Genomic DNA, 24,826 nt, shown 5'->3' on the forward strand with positions numbered 1-24,826 from the left:
AAAACATCTCAAGGATGATCAATGGAAACAGGATTAATCCGAGCTCAATTTCGAGTCTCATAGCAAAGGGTCTGAATACCAATGTAAATAAGGCATTTCCGTTTATTACATTTTAAGGCATTTGCAAACATAAAAAAAACAACTTTTTTCTTTGTCATTATGGGGTTGTGTGTGTAGATTAGTGAGTCTTTTTGGTTTCTTTAATCCATTTTAGAATAAGGCTTTAATGTAACAGAATGTGGAGAGAGAGTAATCAAGGGGTCGGAATACTTTCCAAATGCACTGTATGTCCCTTATGAGTACCGGTAGCCTCATTTAATTCACATGATTATTATTGACGATCTCATCAACTGGTGTTACTGCTGATGTTGTTGACAACGTATTATGTTTTATGAAGGCGTGACTGTATCACATCACAATATTGATGTGAACGTGTCTTATTGGCCAGCGCTCAGTCTACACTGTTTGGTACAGTAACCAGGACTGTGTTGACTCAGGGGTAGAGGTTTTAACAGACTACAGGACCTGACATCTCTGAAAGGACACTACAGGGTTTGTCTGTTTGGTACAGTAACCAGGACTGTGTTGACTCGGGTAGAGGTTTTAACAGACTACAGGACCTGACATCTCTGAAAGGACACTACAGGGTTTGTCTGTTTGGTACAGTAACCAGGACTGTGTTGACTCAGGGGTAGAGGTTTTAACAGACTACAGGACCTGACATCTCTGAAAGGACACTACAGGGTTTGTCTGTTTGGTACAGTAACCAGGACTGTGTTGACTCAGGGGTAGAGGTTTTAACAGACTACAGGACCTGACATCTCTGAAAGGACACTACAGGGTTTGTCTGTTTGGTACAGTAACCAGGACTGTGTTGACTCAGGGGTAGAGCTTTTAACAGACTACAGTACCTGACATCTCTGAAAGGACACTACAGGGTTTGTCTGTTTGGTACAGTAACCAGGACTGTGTTGACTCAGGGGTAGAGCTTTTAACAGACTACAGTACCTGACATCTCTGAAAGGACACTACAGGGTTTGTCTGTTTTGGTTTTGTGTTCAGTTGTTTGTTTCATGATTTCCCGACACATTGATTACTTCCCCATAAGGAGTAGAAAGGGGTGTGGTCCCGTTTGTTTCACCATCTACTGTGACAGGGAATAGGGCTCTGGTCTAATGTAGTAAACAGGGAATAGGGCTCTGGTCTAATGTAGTGTAGTAAACAGGGAACAGGGCTCTGGTCTAATGTAGTGTAGTAAACAGGGAATAGGGCTCTGGTCTAATGTAGTGTAGTAAACAGGGAATAGGGCTGTGGTCTAATGTAGTGTAGTAAACAGGGAATAGGGCTGTGGTCTAATGTAGTAAACAGGGAATAGGGCTCTGGTCTAATGTAGTGTAGTAAACGGGGAATAGGGCTCTGGTCTAATGTAGTGTAGTGTAGTAAACAGGGAATAGGGCTCTGGTCTAATGTAGTGTAGTAAACAGGGAATAGGGTACCATTTGAGAGACAGCCCAGTCTCAGCCCTTTATGTGTCCAACAGAATCACATAACTGTCTGTTCATCTATCAGGTGTTTTGTTACAGTTTCTCAGTGGCCTTTAGCAACGGTTTCCCCTCTCTGGTAGTAATAATACCCGCTGTCACACCGTGCCTGTGTCCCAAACACCACACTATCCCCTGTATAGAGGGGCTCTGGTAGTAATAATACCCGCTGTCACACCGTGTCTGTGTCCCAAACCCCACACTATCCCCTGTATAGAAGGGTCTCTGGTAGGAGTTAGTGCTCTATATATGGGATCGGGTGCCATTTGGGACGATAATAACCGCTGTCACACCGTGTCTGTGTCCCAAACCCCACACTATCCCCTGTATAGAAGGGTCTCTGGTAGGAGTTAGTGCTCTATATATGGGATCGGGTGCCATTTGGGACGATAATAACCGCTGTCACACTGTTCCTGTGTCCCAAACCCCACACTATCCCCTGTATAGAGGGGCTCTGGTAGGAGTTAGTGCTCTATATATGGGATCGGGTGCCATTTGGGACGATAATAACCGCTGTCACACTGTTCCTGTGTCCCAAACCCCACACTATCCCTTGTATAGAAGGGTCTCTGGTAGGAGTTAGTGCTCTATATATGGGATCGGGTGCCATTTGGGACAAAGGCTATGGGATTTATTTGCGTGCGGGGAGCTGCTATTGCAGTTTATCCATTTTTTTTCTTCTCTAGATGCTGCCGTGCTGTGATTGGTTATTAAAGGCTTCTCTTCCCTCCAATGGATCGGAGGGTTTTACCGTGTTGTGTTTCTACACCATTTCTATGCTAATGCTGCGTTGGTGGTGAGTTGTGTTCTGTGTGTGGCTGGCTTCATTGTGTTGGTGTGGCCTTCTCTTACCTTCCGTCTGCTGTGTCAGGCTAACAGTCTACTGGTCTCTTAGGACCAATTGTGAGGAGGGGGGGGGCGCGAGAGAGAGACTGTCAATTCTAATAACCCCTCTTAGCCCTCCCCTAGTTTTCGAGTGTCCCTCGGTGTGGGAGTGTCCCTCAGGCGGAGCATTTAGTCGTAGAGAGAGATAAATATCCCTATGGAGTGGGACATCACTCATGCACAGCGGAAGCCGCCAAAGGATTGCTCACCTCGCAGTTCACTGAAGACGAGCCTCGTGTTTTTTCACCATGACAGTACTGACGGCAGTAATAGCCTTCCTTATGATGTATTTCTCATGCAACAACACGTACTTACCATATGAGAAACACATGGGAACCGCAAAACAATAATGAGGTGGTAATGTAGCTGTCCTCTGGCTGTGGTTTAATGTGGAGTAGTAATGTAGCTGTCCTCTGGCTATGGTTCAATGTAGAGTAGTAATGTAGCTGTGGTTCAATGTAGAGTAGTAATGTAGCTGTCCTCTGGCTGTGGTTCAATGTGGAGTAGTAATGTAGCTGTGGTTCAATGTAGAGTAGTAATGTAGCTGTCCTCTGGCTGTGGTTCAATGTAGAGTAGTAATGTAGCTGTCCTCTGGCTGTGGTTCAATGTAGCTGTCCTCTGGCTGTGTTTTAATGTAGAGTAGTAATGTAGCCACCCTCTGTGGTTCAATGTAGAGTGGTAATGTAGCTGTCCTCTGGCTGTGGTTCAATGTGGAGTAGTAATGTAGCTGTCCTCTGGCTGTAGTTCAATGTAGCTGTCCTCTGGCTATGGTTCAATGTGGAGTAGTAATGTAGCCACCCTCTGTGGTTCAATGTAGAGTAGTAATGTAGCTGTCCTCTGGCTGTGGTTCAATGTAGCTGTCCTCTGGCTATGGTTCAATATGGAGTAGTAATGTAGCTGTCCTCTGGCTATGGTTCAATATGGAGTAGTAATGTAGCTGTGGTTCAATGTGGAGTAGTAATGTAGCTGTCCTCTGGCTGTGGTTCAATGTAGAGTAGTAATGTAGCTGTCCTCTGGCTGTGGTTCAATGTGGAGTAGTAATGTAGCTGTGGTTCAATGTAGAGTAGTTATGTAGCTGTCCCCTGGCTGTGGTTCAATGTAGAGTAGTAATGTATCTGTCCTCTGGCTGTGGTTCAATGTGGTGTAGTAATGTAGCTGTGGTTAAATGTAGAGTAGTAATGTAGCTGTCCTCTGGCTGTGGTTAAATGTAGAGTAGTAATGTAGCTGTCCTCTGGCTGTGGTTCAATGTAGCTGTCCTCTGGCTGTGTTTTAATGTAGAGTAGTAATGTAGCTGTCCTCTGGCTGTGGTTCAATGTAGCTGTCCTCTGGTTGTGGTTCAATGTAGAGTAGTAATGTAGATGTCCTCTGGTTGTGGTTCAATGTAGAGTAGTAATGTAGATGTCCTCTGGTTGTGGTTCAATGTAGAGTAGTAATGTAGATGTCCTCTGGTTGTGGTTTAATGTAGAGTGGTGATGTAGCTGTCCTCTGGCTATGGTTCAATATGGAGTAGTAATGTAGCCACCCTCTGTGGTTCAATGTAGAGTGGTAATGTAGCTGTCCTCTGGCTGTGGTTCAATGTGGAGTAGTAATGTAGCTGTCCTCTGGCTGTGGTTCAATGTAGCTGTCCTCTGGCTATGGTTCAATATGGAGTAGTAATGTAGCCACCCTCTGTGGTTCAATGTAGAGTGGTAATGTAGCGGTCTTCTGGCTGTGGTTCAATGTAGAGTAGTAATGTAGCTGTCCCCTGGCTGTGGTTCAATGTAGAGTAGTAATGTAGCTGTGGTTCAATGTAGAGTAGTAATGTAGCTGTGGTTCAATGTAGAGTAGTAATGTAGTTGTGGTTCAATGTAGAGTAGTAATGTATCTGTCCTCTGGCTGTGGTTCAATGTAGAGTAGTAATGTGGCTGTGGTTCAATGTAGAGTAGTAATGTGGCTGTGGTTCAATGTAGAGTAGTAATGTAGCTGTGGTTCAATGTAGAGTAGTAATGTAGTTGTGGTTCAATGTAGAGTAGTAATGTAGTTGTGGTTCAATGTAGAGTAGTAATGTATCTGTCCTCTGGCTGTGGTTCAATGTAGAGTAGTAATGTGGCTGTGGTTCAATGTAGAGTAGTAATGTAGCTGTGGTTCAATGTAGAGTAGTAATGTGGCTGTGGTTCAATGTAGAGTAGTAATGTATCTGTCCTCTGGCTGTGGTTCAATGTAGAGTAGTAATGTAGTTGTGGTTCAATGTAGAGTAGTAATGTAGCTATCCTCTGGCCGTGGTTCAATGTACAGTAGTAATGTAGCTGTCCTCTGGCTGTGGTTCAATGTACAGTAGTAATGTAGCTGTGGTTCAATGTAGAGTAGTAATGTAGCTGTCCTCTGGTTCAATGTAGAGTAGTAATGTAGCTGTCCTCTGGCTGTGGTTCAATGTAGAGTACTAATGTAGCTGTCCTCTGGCTGTGGTTCAATGTAGAGTAGTAATGTAGCTGTCCTCTGGCTGTGGTTCAATGTAGAGTTGTACTGAAGGACTTTCATTTCATAATAGCAGTTTGACAGTCGCATTTCCTTCACTCTGTAATTTTCTGCAATTTCTTGGGGATTAATGATTAACCAGTTGAAGCAATTAAAACCAGTGTTCTGAATTTATTTATACCAAACGGTTTGGGGTCCAATCAGATGGCCACACAGCTCTTCATCATCAACTACACAATAAGCTAGAAAATAGTTAGCTACGTTACAAACATCTTCAATCTCTCTAACGTTACTACAATATATACGTCAGCTACGCTACACACATCTTTAATCTCCAATGTGACCACAATAAAGAACAATGACTTGTGTTTGACCTTTGAAACGTGTTTTAATGAACATCAAGGCAAGCTTACAACATTGTTCATTCAATTTGTAGTAAATATTTTATCTCGATTCTTTACATCCACTGGTTCACAAGATGACAGCTTGGTTTGCTGGTTTATTGGAGGACCATACTATAATTTCCATTTAAAATGGACAAAAATACACATTTCTCAGGCAATAATTTTGCGAAGACTGTCTGGGAGTGATCTAAGGAAGGAGGGGAAAACTAGCTTTTATTGGCAGAGAGGTTTGGAACTCTTTTTGTTATTGGTCCAATTTACTGCATTGTGATGTCACAATGGAAAGCCGATTATTAGATGCTGATTAGAAGGTCCTGTGGATATTATCTTTTTTTTCAACTAGAAACTATCAGGAAATAAAACGGATAAAATGTTTTCACTCTTTAACAGTGTTAGTTTCATCAACTGTTGTACACTATGATATAAAACACTGAATTTGGACCACACTGGGCCTTTAAACAACACAAATGCCAATTAATTCAAATGTCAACACTCCATATAGCAAGCTTAATGTATAGCTAGCTAGCTAATGTTAGCTAGTCGGATAGCTTGTTAATTAGTGATTTTCGTAAATTAATGACACATTTTTTTTTTCATAATCGTTTGTCAGAATATGAACATATTCCTGTTAAATGTACATCATTATTTGCATGATTTGTTATGAAGTTATGACTTATATTTGCTTCCATCCTAGTATAGGCATACTCATCCACAGATAAAAGCCCATCACAATCAGCTTTCATTTGTAATCCACCTTTTCCCCAAATATCAATACGGAATGTTTCAATGTCACTGAATTGGCACCAGGAGTCTGGAGGACTTACAGAATGACCCTCCTATTGTTCTTCACGTTGTCATCCTCGACCCGCCTGTCTCTTTCCTCATTTCCTCTCCTGGCCTGGAGTGGGAATAGGCCACCCGTTATACCCCTAGAAATGGCACCTTATTCCCTACGAAGTGCACTACTTTCTAAAGTACTTTATAGGGAACTGGGTGTCGTTTTGGGACGGAGCCTCACTCTCTCCTCTGTTTTTTAAATGAGCCAAACTGAGCACAGTGGAGTTTATTTGAAATAGCTCTGAATATTACAATCACAGAGTATATTACAGCTGGCAGAGGTTTTTAATGAGTTGCAAAGCCTTTAACAACTGCTGTGTTGGTTTTCTGGGGCTGCAGGACTATTCAAACAGGCTAATTAACTTTACATCACACTACTGTCCCAAATGTGACCCTATTTATTCCCTATACAGGGCACCTCCTTTAGAAGTAGTGCACTATAAAGGGAATATGCTGCCATTTTGCCAGATGGCGTTTTTTATTTGTTTATTTTTCATTCGCATCGTTGCTAACGGCTACAGAAAGGGGTAGACAAACGGGCACACAGACGGGCATTCTTGTGATCTGGCCTCTTCAAATCAAAGTTTATTTGTCACGTGTGCCGAATACAACAGGTATAGATAGACCTTACATTGAAATGCTTACTTACAGTCTCTAACCAACTGTGCAAAAAGTTATTAGGTGAAATATAAACAACAGTGAAAAATAACAGTAGAGAGACTATATACAGTAGAGAGGCTATATACAGTAGAGAGGCTATATACAGTAGAGGGGCTATATACAGTAGAGAGGCTATATACAGTAGAGAGGCTATATACAGTAGAGAGACTATATACAGTAGAGAGACTATATACAGTAGAGAGGCTATATACAGTAGAGAGGCTATATACAGTAGAGGCTATATACAGGAGAGGCTATATACAGTAGAGAGGCTATATACAGTAGAGAGGCTATATACAGTAGAGAGGCTATATACAGGAGAGAGGCTATATACAGGAGAGAGGCTATATACAGGAGGGGCTAGACAGGCTATATACAGGAGAGAGGCTATATACAGTAGAGAGGCTATATACAGTAGAGAGGCTATATACAGGAGAGAGGCTATATACAGGAGAGAGGCTATATACAGGAGAGAGGCTATATACAGGAGAGAGGCTATATACAGGAGAGAGGCTATATACAGTAGAGAGGCTATATACAGTAGAGAGGCTATATACAGGAGAGAGGCTATATACAGGAGAGAGGCTATATACAGGAGAGAGGCTATATACAGGAGAGAGGCTATATACAGGAGAGAGGCTATATACAGGAGAGAGGCTATATACAGGAGAGAGGCTATATACAGGAGAGAGGCTATATACAGGAGAGAGGCTATATACAGGAGAGAGGCTATATACAGGAGAGAGGGAGAGAGGCTATATACAGGAGAGAGGCTATATACAGGAGAGAGGCTATATACAGGAGAGAGGCTATATACAGGAGAGAGGCTATATACAGGAGAGAGGAGAGAGGCTATATACAGGAGAGAGGCTATATACAGGAGAGAGGCTATATACAGGAGAGAGGCTATATACAGGAGAGAGGCTATATACAGGAGAGAGGCTATATACAGGAGAGGCTATATACAGGAGAGGCTATATACAGGAGAGGCTATATACAGGAGAGGCTATATACAGGAGAGGCTATATACAGGAGAGGCTATATACAGGAGAGGCTATATACAGTAGAGGCTATATACAGGAGAGAGGCTATATACAGGAGAGAGGCTATATACAGGAGAGGCTATATACAGGAGAGAGGCTATACAGGATACAGTATACAGAGGCTATATACAGGAGAGAGGCTATATACAGTAGAGAGGCTATATACAGGAGAGAGGCTATATACAGGAGAGAGGCTATATACAGGAGAGAGGCTATATACAGGAGAGGCTACATACAGTGGAGAGGCTACATACAGTAGAGAGGCTACATACAGTAGAGAGGCTACATACAGTAGAGAGGCTACATACAGTAGAGAGGCTACATACAGTAGAGGCTGTATACAGTAGAGGCTGTATACAGTAGAGGCTGTATACTGTGGAGAGGCTGTATACTGTGGAGAGGCTGTATACTGTGGAGAGGCTGTATACAGGGGGGAGGCGCTGTATACAGTAGCGGCGCTATACAGTAGTTAGTTGATGAACTAAGTGTGTTAGTGTTTCCTCCTGCAGCAGACGGTGTTTCCTCCTGCAGCAGACGGTGTTTCCTGTGCTACTCCCCGATGTGAAACAACCGTTGTCAGACATGGTGTTTATTTTTACGCGTTACATTTTTAGTCCCTATTCAATTTCCATGAAAAATCAATAGATCTCTTCAATAATTCATGGAGGAACAGGTCCTAGTGGGGATCATCTTAACCATAGAAAAGACTCTTCCCCCACATCCCAAATGGCAGCCTGTTTCCTATTTAGTGCACTACTTTTGACCAGAGCCCTATAGAACCCTATTCCCTATATATAGTGCACTACTTTAGACCAAGGCCCTATAGAACCCTATTCCCTATATATAGTGCACTACTTTTGACCAGAACCCTGTGGACTATAAAGGGAATAGGGTGCCATTTGGGACACCGCCACTGGCTGTGGGACTGTTAGCACTAGAAGTAGTTTACTCCACACATCAGCCAGACACTAACAACACACAGTTAAGACCTGTGACTTGTAGTAGTCTACAGGGTGGATCTGAGTACAGCTTAGTGAAGGACTGTTAAGTGGTTGTCACAATATTGGTTGTCCACTACTGGACAAGCTTGTTCCCTGAGACCAGAGACTCTCTGAGCTTCTCTTCCAGACAAGCTTGTTCCCTGAGACCAGAGACTCTCTGAGCTTCTCTTCCAGACAAGCTTGTTCCCTGAGACCAGAGACTCTCTGAGCTTCTCTTCCAGACAAGCTTGTTCCCTGAGACCAGAGACCCAACTTTCACTGGGGGCCGTGGGATTTTATGATTGGAATGTGATACAAAAAAAAAAGATGGCAGCTGTGGGCTTTAGGACCGTGCGGACGCCTCCGAGTGGTCGGGTTGGCTGTTTGGAGTGTTTATCTATATAAAACCAAAGTTGCGGCCCTGAAACCACTGACTCTTGGAGCTTCTCTTCCAGACTCGTTTCATGATCAGTCCATGACACAGACACTGAGGCTTGAACGTTCCTCCTCTGTTCTCTGTCAAATCTCACTTATTCTAATTTCTCTTTCTTTCTCTCTCTCTCTCTTTCTGTACTCCCTATTAGGTCTACCACAGATGCCTCCCTCCTCCAGGTCAGCCCCCACAGCAGAGCTCTGTCCCAGTCCTTTGAGAACCTGCTAGATGATGCCACCTTCGGTCTTATTACGGTACAACCCTCACACCCTAGTGTACACCTGCCTCCTCACACCCTAGTGTACACCTGCCTCCTCACACCCTAGTGTACACCCGTCTCCTCACACCCTAGTGTACACCCGCCCCCTCACACCCTAGTGTACACCCGTCCCCTCACACCCTAGTGTACACCCGCCCCCTCACACCCTAGTGTACACCTGCCCCCTCACACCCTAGTGTACACCTGCCCCCTCACACCCTAGTGTCCACCTGCCTCCTCACACCCTAGTGTCCACCTGCCTCCTCACACCCTAGTGTCCACCTGCCTCCTCACACCTGTGTCCACCTGCCTCCTCACACCCTAGTGTACACCTGCCTCCTCACACTCTAGTGTACACCTGCCTCCTCACACCCTAGTGTACACCTGCCTCCTCACACCCTAGTGTACACCTGTCTCCTCACACTCTAGTGTACACCTGCCTCCTCACACCCTAGTGTACACCTGCCTCCTCACACCCTAGTGTACACCTGTCCCCTCACACCCTAGTGTACACCCTAGTGTACACCCGTCTCCTCACACCCTAGTGTACACCCGCCTCCTCACACCCTAGTGTACACCTGCCAGTCGGCCTCTGTACGGCCTCCTCCCAGCCGGCCTCTGTACGGCCTCCTCCCAGCCGGCCTCTGTACGGCCTCCTCCCAGCCGGCCTCTGTACGGCCTCCTCCCAGCCGGCCTCTGTACGGCCTCCTCCCAGCCGGCCTCTGTACGGCCTCCTCCCAGCCGGCCTCTGTACGGCCTCCTCCCAGCCGGCCTCTGTACGGCCTCCTCCCAGCCGGCCTCTGTACGGCCTCCTCCCAGCCGGCCTCTGTACGGCCTCCTCCCAGCCGGCCTCTGTACGGCCTCCTCCCAGCCGGCCTCTGTACGGCCTCCTCCCAGCCGGCCTCTGTACGGCCTCCTCCCAGCCGGCCTCTGTACGGCCTCCTCCCAGCCGCCCTCTGTACGGCCTCCTCCCAGCCGCCCTCTGTACGGCCTCCTCCCAGCCGGCCTCTGTACGGCCTCCTCCCAGCCGGCCTCTGTACGGTCTCAGGGTTCACAGAGCAACTCTGCTGTTATTTTAATGAGTTTGTTCTGAGCAGGGCAGTGACTTAATGAGAGCAGCATATTTGTTGGTTTGTTTTATGAGGACTCTCTGAAAGCCTGGGTAGGAGAAATGACATGTGTCCCAAATGGTACCCTATCCGCTTTATAGTCTAAAGTAGTGCACTATATAGGGAATAGGGCTCTGGTCTAAAGTAGTGCACTATATAGGGAATAGGGCTCTGGTCTAAAGTAGTGCACTATATAGGGAATAGGGCTCTGGTCTAAAGTAGTGCACTATATAGGGAATAGGGCTCTGGTCTAAAGTAGTGTACTATATAGGGAATAGGGCTCTGGTCTAAAGTAGTGCACTATATAGGGAATAGGGCCCTGGTCTAAAGTAGTGCACTATATAGGGAATAGGGCCCTGGTCTAAAGTAGTGCACTATATAGGGAATAGGACTCTGGTCTATAGTAGTGTACTATATAGGGAATAGGGCCCTGGTCTAAAGTAGTGCACTATATAGGGAATAGGGCCCTGGTCTAAAGTAGTGCACTATATAGGGAATAGGGCCCTGGTCTAAAGTAGTGCACTATATAGGGAATAGGGCCCTGGTCTAAAGTAGTGCACTATATAGGGAATAGGGCCCTGGTCTAAAGTAGTGCACTATATAGGGAATAGGGCCCTGGTCTAAAGTAGTGCACTATATAGGGAATAGGGCTCTTGTATAAAGTAGTGCACTATATAGGGAATAGGGCCCTGGTCTAGAGTAGTGCACTATATAGGGAATAGGACTCTGGTCTAAAGTAGTGCACTAGATAGGGAATAGGGCCCTGGTCTAAAGTAGTGCACTATATAGGGAATAGGGCCCTGGTCTAAAGTAGTGCACTATATAGGGAATAGGGCTCTGGTCTAAAGTAGTGCACTAAATAGGGAATAGGGCTCTGGTCTAAAGTAGTGCACTAGAACTGGGTAATAAAGGATGGGGGGGGTACATGCACTGAATAGAGGAGAACTGGGTAATAAAGGATGGGGGGTACATGCTCTGAATAGAGGAGAACTGGGTAATAATGGATGGGGGTACATGCTCTGAATAGGGAGAACTGGGTAATAAAGGATGGGGGGTACATGCTCTGAATAGGGAGAACTGGGTAATAAAGGATGGGGGTACATGCTCTGAATAGGGAGAACTGGGTAATAAAGGATGGGGGGTACATGCTCTGAATAGAGGAGAGAACTGGGTAATAAAGGATGGGGGGTACATGCTCTGAATAGAGGAGAACTGGGTAATAAAGGATGGGGGGGGGACATGCTCTGAATAGAGGAGAACTGGGTAATAAAGGATGGGGGGTACATGCTCTGAATAGAGGAGAACTGGGTAATAAAGGATGGGGGTACATGCTCTGAATAGAGGAGAACTGGGTAATAAAGGATGGGGGTACATGCTCTGAATAGAGGAGAACTGGGTAATAAAGGATGGGGGGGTACATGCTCTGAATAGAGGAGAACTGGGTAATAAAGGATGGGGGGGGACATGCTCTGAATAGGGAGAACTGGGTAATAAAGGATGGATGGAGGAGAACTGGGTAATAAAGGATGGGGGGTGCATGCTCTGAATAGAGGAGAACTGGGTAATAAAGGATGGGGGGCATGCTCTGAATAGAGCAGAACTGGGTAATAAAGGATGGGGGGTACATGCTCTGAATAGAGGAGAACTGGGTAATAAAGGATGGGGCTCTGAATAGGGAGAACTGGGTACATGCTCTGAATAGAGGAGAACTGGGTAATAAAGGATGGGGGGTACATGCTCTGAATAGGGAGAACTGGGTAATAAAGGATGGGGGGTACATGCTCTGAATAGAGGAGAACTGGGTAATAAAGGATGGGGGGTACATGCTCTGAATAGAGGAGAACTGGGTAATAAAGGATGGGGGGAACATGCTCTGAATAGAGGAGAACTGGGTAATAAAGGATGGGGGGTACATGCTCTGAATAGAGGAGAACTGGGTAATAAAGGATGGGGGGGACATGCTCTGAATAGAGGAGAACTGGGTAATAAAGGATGGGGGGTACATGCTCTGAATAGGGAGAACTGGGTAATAAAGGATGGGGGGTACATGCTCTGAATAGAGGAGAACTGGGTAATAAAGGATGGGGGGTACATGCTCTGAATAGAGGAGAACTGGGTAATAAAGGATGGGGGGTACATGCTCTGAATAGAGCAGAACTGGGTAATAAAGGAAGGGGGGTACATGCTCTGAATAGAGGAGAACTGGGTAATAAAGGATGGGGGGTACATGCTCTGAATAGAGGAGAACTGGGTAATAAAGGATGGGGGGGTACATGCTCTGAATAGAGGAGAACTGGGTAATAAAGGATGGGGGGTACATGCTCTGAATAGAGGAGAACTGGGTAATAAAGGATGGGGGGTACATGCTCTGAATAGAGGAGAACTGGGTAATAAAGGATGGGGGGTACATGCTCTGAATAGAGGAGAACTGGGTAATAAAGGATGGGGGGGGGGGACATGCTCTGAATAGAGGAGAACTGGGTAATAAAGGATGGGGGGTACATGCTCTGAATAGAGGAGAACTGGGTAATAAAGGATGGGGGGGCTCTGAATAGAGGAGAACTGGGTAATAAAGGATGGGGGGGGGACATGCTCTGAATAGAGGAGAACTGGGTAATAAAGGATGGGGGGGTACATGCTCTGAATAGAGGAGAACTGGGTAATAAAGGATGGGGGGTACATGCTCTGAATAGAGGAGAACTGGGTAATAAAGGATGGGGGGGGTACATGCTCTGAATAGAGGAGAACTGGGTAATAAAGGATGGGGGGTACATGCTCTGAATAGAGGAGAACTGGGTAATAAAGGATGGGGGGTACATGCTCTGAATAGAGGAGAACTGGGTAATAAAGGATGGGGGGTACATGCTCTGAATAGAGGAGAACTGGGTAATAAAGGATGGGGGGTACATGCTCTGAATAGAGGAGAACTGGGTAATAAAGGATGGGGGGTACATGCTCTGAATAGAGGAGAACTGGGTAATAAAGGATGGGGGGTACATGCTCTGAATAGAGGAGAACTGGGTAATAAAGGATGGGGGGTACATGCTCTGAATAGAGGAGAACTGGGTAATAAAGGATGGGGGGTACATGCTCTGAATAGGGAGAACTGGGTAATAAAGGATGGGGGGTACATGCTCTGAATAGGGGAGAACTGGGTAATAATGGATGGGGGGGTACATGCTCTGAATAGAGGAGAACTGGGTAATAAAGGATGGGGGGGTACATGCTCTGAATAGAGGAGAACTGGGTAATAAAGGATGGGGGGTACATGCTCTGAATAGAGGAGAACTGGGTAATAAAGGATGGGGTGGACATGCTCTGAATAGGGGCAGAACTGGGTTTTAAAGGATGGGGGGACTGCTCTGAATAGAGGAGAACTTTAATAAAGGATGTCCTTGCTCTGAATTTTGACTCTTGTAATAAAGGATCATGCTCTTTTAGAGGAGAACTGTTTGAAATAGGACCTGGGGGGGGGGGGGACATGCTCTGAATAGGGAGAACTGGGTAATAAAGGATGGGGGTGCCTCATGCTCCCAATAGAAGAACTGGGCACGTAATAAAGGATGGGGGGTACATGCTCTGAATAGGGCAGAACTGGGTAATAAAGGATGGGGGGTACATGCTTGAATAGAGGAGAACTGGGTTTTGGATGGGGGGTACATGCTCTGAATAGAGGAGAACTGGGTAATAAAGGATGGGGGGGTACATGCTCTGAATAGAGGAGAACTGGGTAATAATTAGGATGGGGGACAGATAACATGCTCTGAATAGAGGAGAACTGGGTAATAAAGGATGGGGGGTACATGCTCTGAATAGGGGAGAACTGGGTAATAAAGGAGCCATTTAGTAGAGCAGAACTGGGTTGTGGGGGAGTACATGCTCTGAATAGAGGAGAACTGGGTAATAAAGGATGGGGTGGCCTCATGCTCTGAATAGGGGAACTGGGTAACGGATGGGGGGTGGAATATGTTTTCTGAATAGTGGAGAACTGGGTAAAAAAAATGGGGGGTACATGCTCTGAATAGAGGAGAACTGGGTAATAAAGGATTGGGGTAACCAACGTCAGGAGAACTGGGTAATAGGATGGGCCTCTTTTCTGAATTTGAGAACTGGGTAATAAAGGATGGGGTACATGCTCTGAATAGAGGAGAACTGGGTAATAAAATGGGGGGTACATGCTCTGAATAGAGGAGAACTGGGTTTAATGGATGGGGGGTTTTACATGCTCTGAATAGAGGAGAACTGGGTAATAAAGGATGGGGGGTACATGCTCTGAATAGAGGAGAACTGGGTAATGAAAGGATGGGGGGTACATGCTCTGAATAGAGGAGAACTGGGTAATAAAGGATGGGGGGACATGCTCTGAATAGAGGAGAGTAGCAGTGGGACATGTTGAAAGTGGTAATAAAGGATGGTACATGCTCTGAATAGAGTTGAGAACTGTAATAAAGGATGGCATGCTCTGGATAGAGGAGAACTGGGTAATAAAGGATGGGGGGTACATGCTCTGAATGGAGAACTGTTGAAAGGATGGGGGGTACATGCTCTGAATGAGGAGAACTGGGTAATAAAGGATGGGGGGTACATGCTCTGAATAGAGAGAACTGTAAAGGATGGGGGGGGTACATGCAGTCTGAATTGAGGAGAACTGGGTAATAAAGGATGGGGACAGTCTGAATAGTGGGTAATAAAGGATGGGGGGGGTACATGCAGTCTGAATAGTTGAGAACTGGGTAATAAAGGATGGGGGGTACATGCTCTGAATAGAGGAGAACTGGGTAAAAGGATGGGGGGTACATGCTCTGAATAGAGAGAACTGGGTAATAAAGGATGGGGGGTACATGCTCTGAATAGAGGAGAACTGGGTAATAAAGGATGGGGGGTACATGCTCTGAATTGGAGAACTGGGTAATAAAGGATGGGGGGACATGCTTGAATAGTGGGTAATAAAGGATGGGGGGTACGCAGTCTGAATAGAGTTGAGAACTGGGTAATAAAGGATGGGGGGACATGCTCTGAATAGTAGGAGAACTGGGTAATAAAGGATGGGGGGGGGGCACATGTCTGAATAGAGTGAACTGGGTAATAAGGATGGGGGGTACATGCTTGAATAGGGGAGAACTGGGTAATAAAGGATGGGGGTACATGCTCTGAATAGGGGAGAACTGGGTAATAAAGGATGGGGGGACATGTTGAATAGTGGAGAACTGGGTAATAAACTCTGTACTCCATCAGTACCAGGCTACATGGCCAGTGGACAGAGGGAATAGTTGAGGAGTTGTTTTTTAGGTCGCCTCTGGACTTTTAATTGCGTATCATTTATCTATTGGCCTTCTGGACATTTTGACTCTTGTAATAAAAAAATAAAAAAATTCTGTTGAAATAGAACCTCCGTCAGGTCTCAGTGTTATCCTTTATAATTAAACGTGGGCCGTGCCTCAGCTGCCTCCCAACCAACCAGGGGGCACGTTTTTAACAGCCTCTGGTAATGCATTGTGGGCAGATAACAGGCCTAACTGTGCTGATACATTTGTTTTAGTTCCCGACTGTGTTTTGGAATAGCAGCGACATCTCATAGACATTAACTCGGCTGCCTGTCTGAGTGAGAGTCTGTACTCATTTGATTAAGTTCAGGGTGCCTCCCTCTGGACAGTTGAAAGTATTACAGGAGCCATTTAGTAGAGCAGGGATTGTGGAGGAGTTGAAAGTGTGACTTGCTAATAACATTGGGTGGACAGTTCTCAAAGGGGTTAACGCTGCTGGAATATTGTTTTCTAATGTGGACTCTAGTATCCAATTGAAAGATGAATGAGCCGCGTCTCAGGACGGTTGAAACGTGGAGAAATAGATTGGCCTCTTTTCTGTCTTTGATTCCTGGGTTTTTTGAAAGTAAAAATAAAATAAAAGAGTCCTTGAAAAGCATTTAGTTTTCTTGGTGATGTGAGTTGGCTTTTACTTCTTCAGTGTAAGAGTACGCAGTCTGGAGAGTTGAAAGTGTAAGAGTACGCAGTCTGGACAGTTGAAAGTGTCTGGAGAGTTGTAAGAGTACGCAGTCTGGAGAGTTGAAAGTGTAAGAGTACGCAGTCTGTGGAGAGTTGAAAGTGTAAGAGTACGCAGTGTGGAGAGTTGAAAGTGTAAGAGTACGCAGTCTGGACAGTTGAAAGTGTAAGAGTACGCAGTCTGGACAGTTGAATGTGTAAGAGTACGCAGTCTGGACAGTTGAATGTGTAAGAGTACGCAGTCTGTGGAGAGTTGAAAGTGTAAGAGTACGCAGTCTGGACAGTTGAATGTGTAGGAGTACGCAGTCTGTGGAGAGTTGAAAGTGTTCCAGGCAGTGAGGGGCCAGGGGAGGGGGGGGGGGGGGCTACTAGGTTGGACGTCTGAGATGATGACAAATGCTGTTGTGCTTTTGAGATGCTTTCGCCCGTTGCTTTTGATGAAAATCTAAAGTTAAAATGTGCAGTAAGTCATCTGGCTGTGGGCACTTCCTAATGTAACATCTCACACCTGTGATGAAGGTGAAAATAGCATGACTAAAATAAGCTTGTGTCATCTTAGTGTTTATAATGAGACTGCAGCTAAACTACATCTGTCTGGTGCCACAGCGCTAACCAGGACCTCCTTCATGACCCCTATCTTCCCTGTCATCTCTCTCCTCTCCTTCTCTCTCCTTCACCCTCTCTCTCCCCTTCTCCTCCTCTCTCCTCTCCTTCTCCTCCTCTCTCCTCTCCCTCTCTCCTTCTCCCTCTCCTCTCCTTCTCCTCCTCTCTCCTTCTCCCTCTCTCCTTCTCCCTCTCTCCCTTCTCCCTCTCCTCTCTCTCCTCTCTCCTTCTCCATCTCTCCTCCTCTCTCCTTCTCCCTCTCTCCTTCTCCCTCTCTCCTTCTCCCTCTCTTCTTCCCTCTCTCTCTTCTCCCTCTCTCCCCTCTCTCCTTCTCCCTCTCTTCTCCCTCTCTCCTTCTCCCTCTCTTCTCCCTCTCTCCTTCTCCATCTCTCCCCCTCTCTCCTTCTCCCTCTCTCCCCCTCCTCATCCCCCAATCTTCTTCTCCCTCTCTTCTCCTCTCCCCTCCTTCTCCCTCTCTCCCCCAATCCTCTCTCTCCTTCTCCCTCTCTCCTCCGCTCTCCTTCTCCCTCTCTCCTTCTCCCTCTCTTCTCCCCTCTCTCCTTCTCCATCTCCCTCTCCCTTCCTCTCTCCTTCTCCATCTCTCCCCCCTCTCATCCCCCCTCCGCTCTTCTTCATTTTTCCTCTCCTCTCTCTCTCTCCCCTGTTCTGCTTTACTCCCTCTCTCCCCCAATCAACTCTCTCCTTCTCCTTCTCCTCTTCACCCTCTCTCCTTCCCCTCTCTCTCTCCTCCCTCTCTCCTCACCTCTCTCTCCTCTCCCTCTCTCCTTCACCCTCTCTCCTGCCCCTCTCTCCTGCACCCTCTCTCCTTCACCCTCTCTCCTTCACCCTCTCTCCTTCACCCTCTCTCCTTCACCCTCTCTCCTCCGCTCTCCTTCACCCTCTCTCCTCCGCTCTCCTCGTCTCTCCTCTCCCGCTCTCCTTCTTCTCCCTTCACCCTCTCTCCCTTCACCCTCTCTCCTTCACCCTCTCTCCTTCTCCATCTCTCCCTTCACCCCCAATCTCCTTCACCCTCTCTCCTCTCTCCCTCTCCTGCTTTACCCCTCTCCCCTCAATCAACTCTCTCCTCCTTCTCCAACTCTCTCCCTTCACCCTCTCTCCTTCTCCCTTCTCTCCTTCACCCTCTCTCCTCCTCTCTCCTTCACCCTCTCTCTCCCCCTCCCCCCAATCTCCTCTCTCTCTCCTTCTCCCTCTCTCCTCCTCTCTCCTTCTCTCTCCTTCACCCTCTCTCCTTCACCCTCTCTCCTTCACCCTCTCTCCTTCACCCTCTCTCCTTCACCCTCTCTCCTCCCCTCTCTCCTTCTCCCTCTCTCCTCCTCTCCTGCATCTCCCCCTCTCTTCTTCATTCTTTCACCCTCTCTTCTTCACCCTCTCTCCTCACCCTCTTCCTTCACCCCTCTCCTCCCCTCAATCAACCCTCTCTCTCCTTCTCCCCTCAATCAACCGCTCTCCTCGTCTCTCCTTCTCCCTCAATCAACTCTCTCCTCCTTCTCCCTCTCCTTCTCTCCTCTCTCTCCTTCTCCCTTCTCCATCTCTCCCCCTCTCTCCCCCCAATCTTCTTCATTTTTCTCCCTCTCTCCCCCTCCGCTCTCCCTCTTCTCCCTCAATCTCCTCCGCTCTCCTTCTCCCTCAATCAACTCTCTCTCTCCTTCTCCCTCAATCAACTCTCTCTCTCCTTCTCCCTCTCTCCTTCTCCCTCTCTCCTCGTCTCTCCTCCTCTCCTTCTCCCTCTCTCTCCCCCCTCTCCCCCACCAGAAGTTTTCTCAGGACCCAGTCACCACTACGCTGGGTGGTTTCTCCAAGGTGACCAACTACCTGTATGATGCGTTCCGGGGTCCAGACACGGTGCTACTGAAGCAGAGGCCTGTCGGGGAGGTGGCTGACCTGCTGAATGAGGCCATACCTGGTCTGGACATCAACCAGCTGGAGGAACCAGGCTTTGAGGTTATCACCAGGGTGAGTCAGAGTAGACACTGGGAATGAACGCACATACTCACACACACTCACACTCACTCTGGAATTTAAAAATGGCGCCGGAAGTAATGGCAGCAGTTTTACTTGCGCCCAACCAATTGTGCTGTTATGTTTTTTTTCTCGTGTTATTTGTAACTTATTTTGTACGTAATGTTTCTGCAACTGCATTTTACGGCAAAAAAAGAGCTTCTGGATATCAGGTCAGCGATCACTCACCTCGGATTAGACAAAGGGCTTCTGGATATCAGGTCAGCGATCACTCACCTTGGATTAGACAAAGAGCTTCTGGATATCAGGACATCGATCACTCACCTCGGATTAGACAAAGAGCTTCTGGATATCAGGACGGCGATCACTCACCTCGGATTAGACAAAGAGCTTCTGGATATCAGGACGGCGATCACTCACCTCGGATTAGACAAAGAGCTTCTGGATATCAGGACGGCGATCACTCACCTCGGATTAGACAAATATTTTTTTTCTTCAACAAGCAGACGCAACAGGACATTCTCCGAACACCCGACAAGGCCAACATCCCCGTTATTTGCAAGAGGAAGAGACGCAGGTACAGAGGACACTGAGCAAGGACGCCTTGTGAGGATCCGCAGAAGGTGCGTGGGAAAGCTGCCATTACCTTAAATAGTACTCGCCAACGTACAATCGTTGGACAATAAATTAGGCGACGTACGATCATGAATATCCTACCAACGGGACATCAAAAACTAATATCCTATGTTTCACGGAATCGTGACTGAATGACGACATGGATATACAGCTAGCTGTACTCTAGATCACCTGTACTCTAGATCACCTGTACTCTAGATCACCTGTACTCTAGATCACCTGTAATCTAGATCACCTGTAATCTAGATCACTTGTACTCTAGATCACCTGTACTCTAGATCACCTGTACTCTAGATCACCTGATCACCACACACAGAGACGCGTACAAAGCTCTCCCTCTCCCTCCATTTGGTAAATCCCACCACAACTCTATCCTTCTGATTCCTGCTTACAAGCAAAAATTAAAGCAGGAAGCCCCAGTGACTCGGTCTATAAAGAAAATGGTCAGATGAATCAGATGCTAAACTACAGGACTATGTTGCTATCACAGACTGGAACATGTTCTGGGATTCTACTGATGACATTGAGGAATACACCACAACAGTCACTGGCTTTATCAATTAGTGCATTGAGGACGTCGTCCCCACAGTGACTGTACGTACATACCACAACCAGAAGCCATGGACTTCAGGTAACATTCGCACTGAGCTGAAGGGTAGAGCTGCCGCTTTCAAGGTGCGGGACTCTAACCCGGAAGCTTATAAGAAATCTCACTATGCCCTGCGTCGAACCATCAAATAGGCAAAGCGTCAATACAGTCTTGGAGAAAACACATACAGGCGATCAGATCTGACCGCGTTTAACATCTCCAGAACCACATCAATATGACATGCTGTAGTAATCTTGTGAGATGTGAAGCACGGCTGCTTACTGCCTTGTGCCCACCTGTCTCACTGGCTAGATGGGACTCTCGGCCAGGACCCAAGCAGACTGGCTAGATGGGACTCTCAGCCAGGACCCGAGCAGACTGGCTAGATGGGACTCTCAGCCAGGACCCGAGCAGACTGGCTAGATGGGACTCTCAGCCAGGACCCGAGCAGACTGGCTAGATGGGACTCTCAGCCAGGACCCGAGCAGACTGGCTAGATGGGACTCTCAGCCAGGACCCGAGCAGACTGGCTAGATGGGACTCTTAGCCAGGACCCGAGCAGACTGGCTAGATGGAACTCTTAGCCAGGACCCGAGCAGACTGGCTAGATGGGACTCTCAGCCAGGACCCGAGCAGACTGGCTAGATGGAACTCTCAGCCAGGACCCGAGCAGACTGGCTAGATGCGACTCTCAGCCAGAAGTTCCCTTCTTCCTCACACAGACACAGCTCTACCGTCTGTCTCCATTAAACCAGGAGGTTGTGGTAACAGCCACCCAGTTCCTCTCTAATTGCCTCTCTGTTTTAATTATAAGTGACCCTCTGCTCTCAGCGTTGCCAAGGCAACATGCGCTGCTAGCTTGCCTCCTCTCCTCTCCACAGGTGTGGTTGAGTGTGATGTTGGATGACATGTGCTTTGCTAAACATAGGGATAGTCACCCCACACAACCCACTCAGTGGAATGGCAAAGTCACACTCGCTGTGCTTCTCAGAAATGGCTGGAAATGTGAAATCCACTTAAATGTGGTTTGAACTTTGTTTCTCAGTAGGTTTATGGGACAGAGTGTGGGGACATCGGTAGGTTTATGGGACAGAGTGTGGGGACAGAGTGTGGGGACGTCGGTGGGACAGAGTGTGGGGACGTCGGTGGGACAGAGTGTGGGGACGTCGGTGGGACAGAGTGTGGGGACGTCGGTGGGGGACGTCGGTGGGGAGTGTGGGGACGTCGGTGGGACAGAGGTGGGGACGTCGGTGGGACAGAGTGTGGGGACGTCGGTGGGACAGAGTGTGGGGACGTCGGTGGGACAGAGTGTGGGGACGTCGGTGGGACAGAGTGTGGGGACGTCGGTGGGACAGAGTGTGGGGACGTCGGTGGGACAGAGTGTGGGGACGTCGGTGGGACAGAGTGTGGGGACGTCGGTGGGACAGAGTGTGGGGGGGGGACGTTGGTAGGTCTGCGGGACAGAGTGGGGGTGGGGTAGGTAGTCGGTAGGTCTGTATCACCTCCTCCTGGCTCTAATCTTCCATCTTGGTGTTACTGTAATAGAGAACGTGTTCTCAGGGATCAATATATGAATAATAAATAAAGAGTGCACTATATTTATTTATTATTCATATATTATTACTGTTATTATTAAACCTCATGACCAACAGAGTGCTCTGTCATAATATGTGCCATGAGGCAGCAGGTAGGGTTAGGGGGAGGCGGCAGGTAGGGTTAGGGGGAGGCAGCAGGTAGGGTTAGGGGGAGGCGGCCGGTAGGGTTAGGGGGAGGCGGCGGTGAGGGGGAGGCGGCGGGTAGGGTTAGGGGGAGGCGGCGGGTAGGGTTAGGGGAGGCGGCGGGTAGGGTTAGGGGGAGGCGGCGGTAGGGTTAGGGGAGGCGGCGGGTAGGGTTAGGGGGGCGGGTAGGGTGAGGGGGAGGCGGCGGGTAGGGTTAGGGGGAGGCGGCGGTGAGGGGGAGGCGGCGGTGAGGGTTAGGGGGGCGGCGGGTAGGGTTAGGGGGAGGCGGCGGGTAGGGTTAGGGGAGGCGGCCGGTAGGCGGGGAGGCGGGGTAGGGTTAGGGGAGGCGGCGGCGGGTAGGGTTAGGGGGGTAGGGTTAGGGGAGGCGGTGAGGGGGAGGCGGCGGGTAGGGTTAGGGGGAGGCGGCGGGTAGGGTTAGGGGAGGCGGACTGTTGTCCTCAACTGACTAGGTCTCCTCTTTCAACAGGGGGAGGCGGCGGCGGTGTTAGGGGCGGTGTCAAGACTGTTGTCCTCAACTGACTAGGTCTCCTCTTTCAACAGCAGGACTGTTGTCCTCAACTGACTAGGTCTCCTCTTTCAACAGCAGGACTGTTGTCCTCAACTGACTAGGTCTCCTCTTTCAACAGCAGGACTGTTGTCCTCAACTGACTAGGTCTCCTCTTTCAACAGCAGGACTGTTGTCCTCAACTGACTAGGTCTCCTCTGTTGTCCTCAACTGACTAGGTCTCCTCTTTCAACAGCAGGACTGTTGTCCTCAACTGACTAGGTCTCCTCTTTCAACAGCAGGACTGTTGTCCTCAACTGACTAGGTCTCCTCTTTCAACAGCAGGACTGTTGTCCTCAACTGACTAGGTCTCTCTTTCAACAGCAGGACTGTTGTCAACAGGTCTCAACAGCAGGACTGTTGTCCTCAACTGACTAGGTCTCCTCTTTCAACAGCAGGACTGTTGTCCTCAACTGACTAGGTCTCCTCTTTCAACAGCAGGACTGTTGTCCTCAACTGACTAGGTCTCCTCTTTCAACATCAGGACTGTTGTCCTCAACTGACTACGTATCCCCTATCCCATTTAGCAGATGCTTTTATCAGGTACAGACTTACAGTAGTGTGCATAAATGTAACATATGGGAGGCTGCAGCGAAACTCTAACCAAGGACACTTGGCATTGCGAGCGCCATGTGCTCTCAATCTAACTGGATTAAATAAAGGTTTTAAACATTATTTAAATAGATCTGTGGTGAGTAAATAGTAAATAAATTAGACCTCTTTCTCACACACACACACACACACGCACTTCGATTGGCTGATGATGCAGAGTGTAACCTCTGAGTCGCGGAGGAATGCAACGCACGGCAGATTTTTTAATTAGATTTTGATTCCATGAACCTCCTGGCTGGCCACTTTATTACCTTGTGGAAATCATTAGAAAAGAGGGAGAAAGATCAATAGTGTAAATATGCTACTTTACCTGTTTTTAAAACAACCTCTGTATAAAGAGCCACACAAAGTTGATCAGATATGCAGCTTTGAAGGTCCCCAAGAACACCGTGGCCTTCATCATTATTAAATGGAGGTAGTTTGGAACCACCAGGGTTTGGTCGCCCGGCCAAACTGAGCAAATTGGGGGAGAAGGGCCTTGGTCAGGGAGGTGACCAAGAACCCGATGGTCACTCTGACAGAGCTCCACAGTTCCAGAAGAACAACCATCTCTGCAGCACTCTACCAATCAGGCCTTTATGGTAGAGTGGTCAGATGGAAGCCACTCCTCAGTAAAAGGCACATGACAGACTGCTTGGAGTTTGCCAAAAGGTACCTAAAAGACTCTCAGACCAGGAGAAACAAGATTTGTCTGGTCTGATGAAACCAAGATTGAACTCTTTGGCCTGAATGCCAAGCGTCACATCTGGAGGAAACCAGGCACCATCCCTACGGTGAAGCATAGTGGTGGCAGCATCATGCTCTGGGGATGTTTTTCAGGGACTGGGAGACTAGTCAGGATCAAGGGAAAGATGAACGGACCACAGAGATCCTACAGAGAGATCCTTGATGACAATCCAGAAGCACACAGCCAAGACAATGCAGGAGTGTCTTTGGGTCTCTGAATGTCTGAGTGGCCCAGCCAGAGCCCAGACGTCTCTGGAGAGACCTGAAAATATCTGTGCAGCAACACTCCCCATCCAACCTGACAGAGCTTGAGAGGATCTGCATAGAAGAATGGGAGAAACTCCCCAAATACAGGTGTGCCAAGCTTGTAGCGTCATACCCAAGAAGACTGGAGGCTGTAATCGCTGACACAGATGCTTCAACACAGGACTGAGTAAAGGGTCTGAATACTTCTGGTAATGTCAAACGTCAGTGTTTTATTGTGTTTCACATTTTTTTCTAAAAATGTTAACTTGTTTTGGCTTTGTCACTATGGGGTATTGTGTATAGCTTGATGAGGGGGATGAAATGATATAATCCATTTTAGAATAAGGCTGTAACGTTACAACATGCGGATAAAGTCGAGGGGTCTGAGTATTAATCTGAAGCCACTGAATGGGATTCTCTCTCTTGTTCTGATTAACACCTTCAGACGTGAGAAAAGTTCTTCCTAAATCTCTTTCTAGTTATTTTCCAATGAAGGCGTAACAAAATAGCGCCATCTTGTTTTGTATTTGGCTGGCTGGATGTTGGA

The 24,826-nt window shown here is 47.6% G+C and overlaps 1 protein-coding gene across 1 annotated transcript in view; it reads left to right on the forward strand.

Annotated features, from left to right (window-relative positions):
- The window catches only part of LOC123995982 (TBC1 domain family member 15-like), a 90,886-nt gene that overhangs the window by 19,655 nt on the left and 46,405 nt on the right, over positions 1 to 24,826 (forward strand). Inside the window, exons 6-7 of the mRNA XM_046299632.1 lie at positions 9,389 to 9,491; positions 18,981 to 19,181. Coding sequence (XP_046155588.1) covers positions 9,389 to 9,491; positions 18,981 to 19,181 — 304 coding nt within the window. The remainder of the gene's footprint in view (positions 1 to 9,388; positions 9,492 to 18,980; positions 19,182 to 24,826) is intronic.

This window comes from Oncorhynchus gorbuscha, linkage group LG14 (assembly GCF_021184085.1).
Source record: "Oncorhynchus gorbuscha isolate QuinsamMale2020 ecotype Even-year linkage group LG14, OgorEven_v1.0, whole genome shotgun sequence".
NCBI classification, from domain to species: Eukaryota; Metazoa; Chordata; class Actinopteri; order Salmoniformes; family Salmonidae; genus Oncorhynchus; species Oncorhynchus gorbuscha.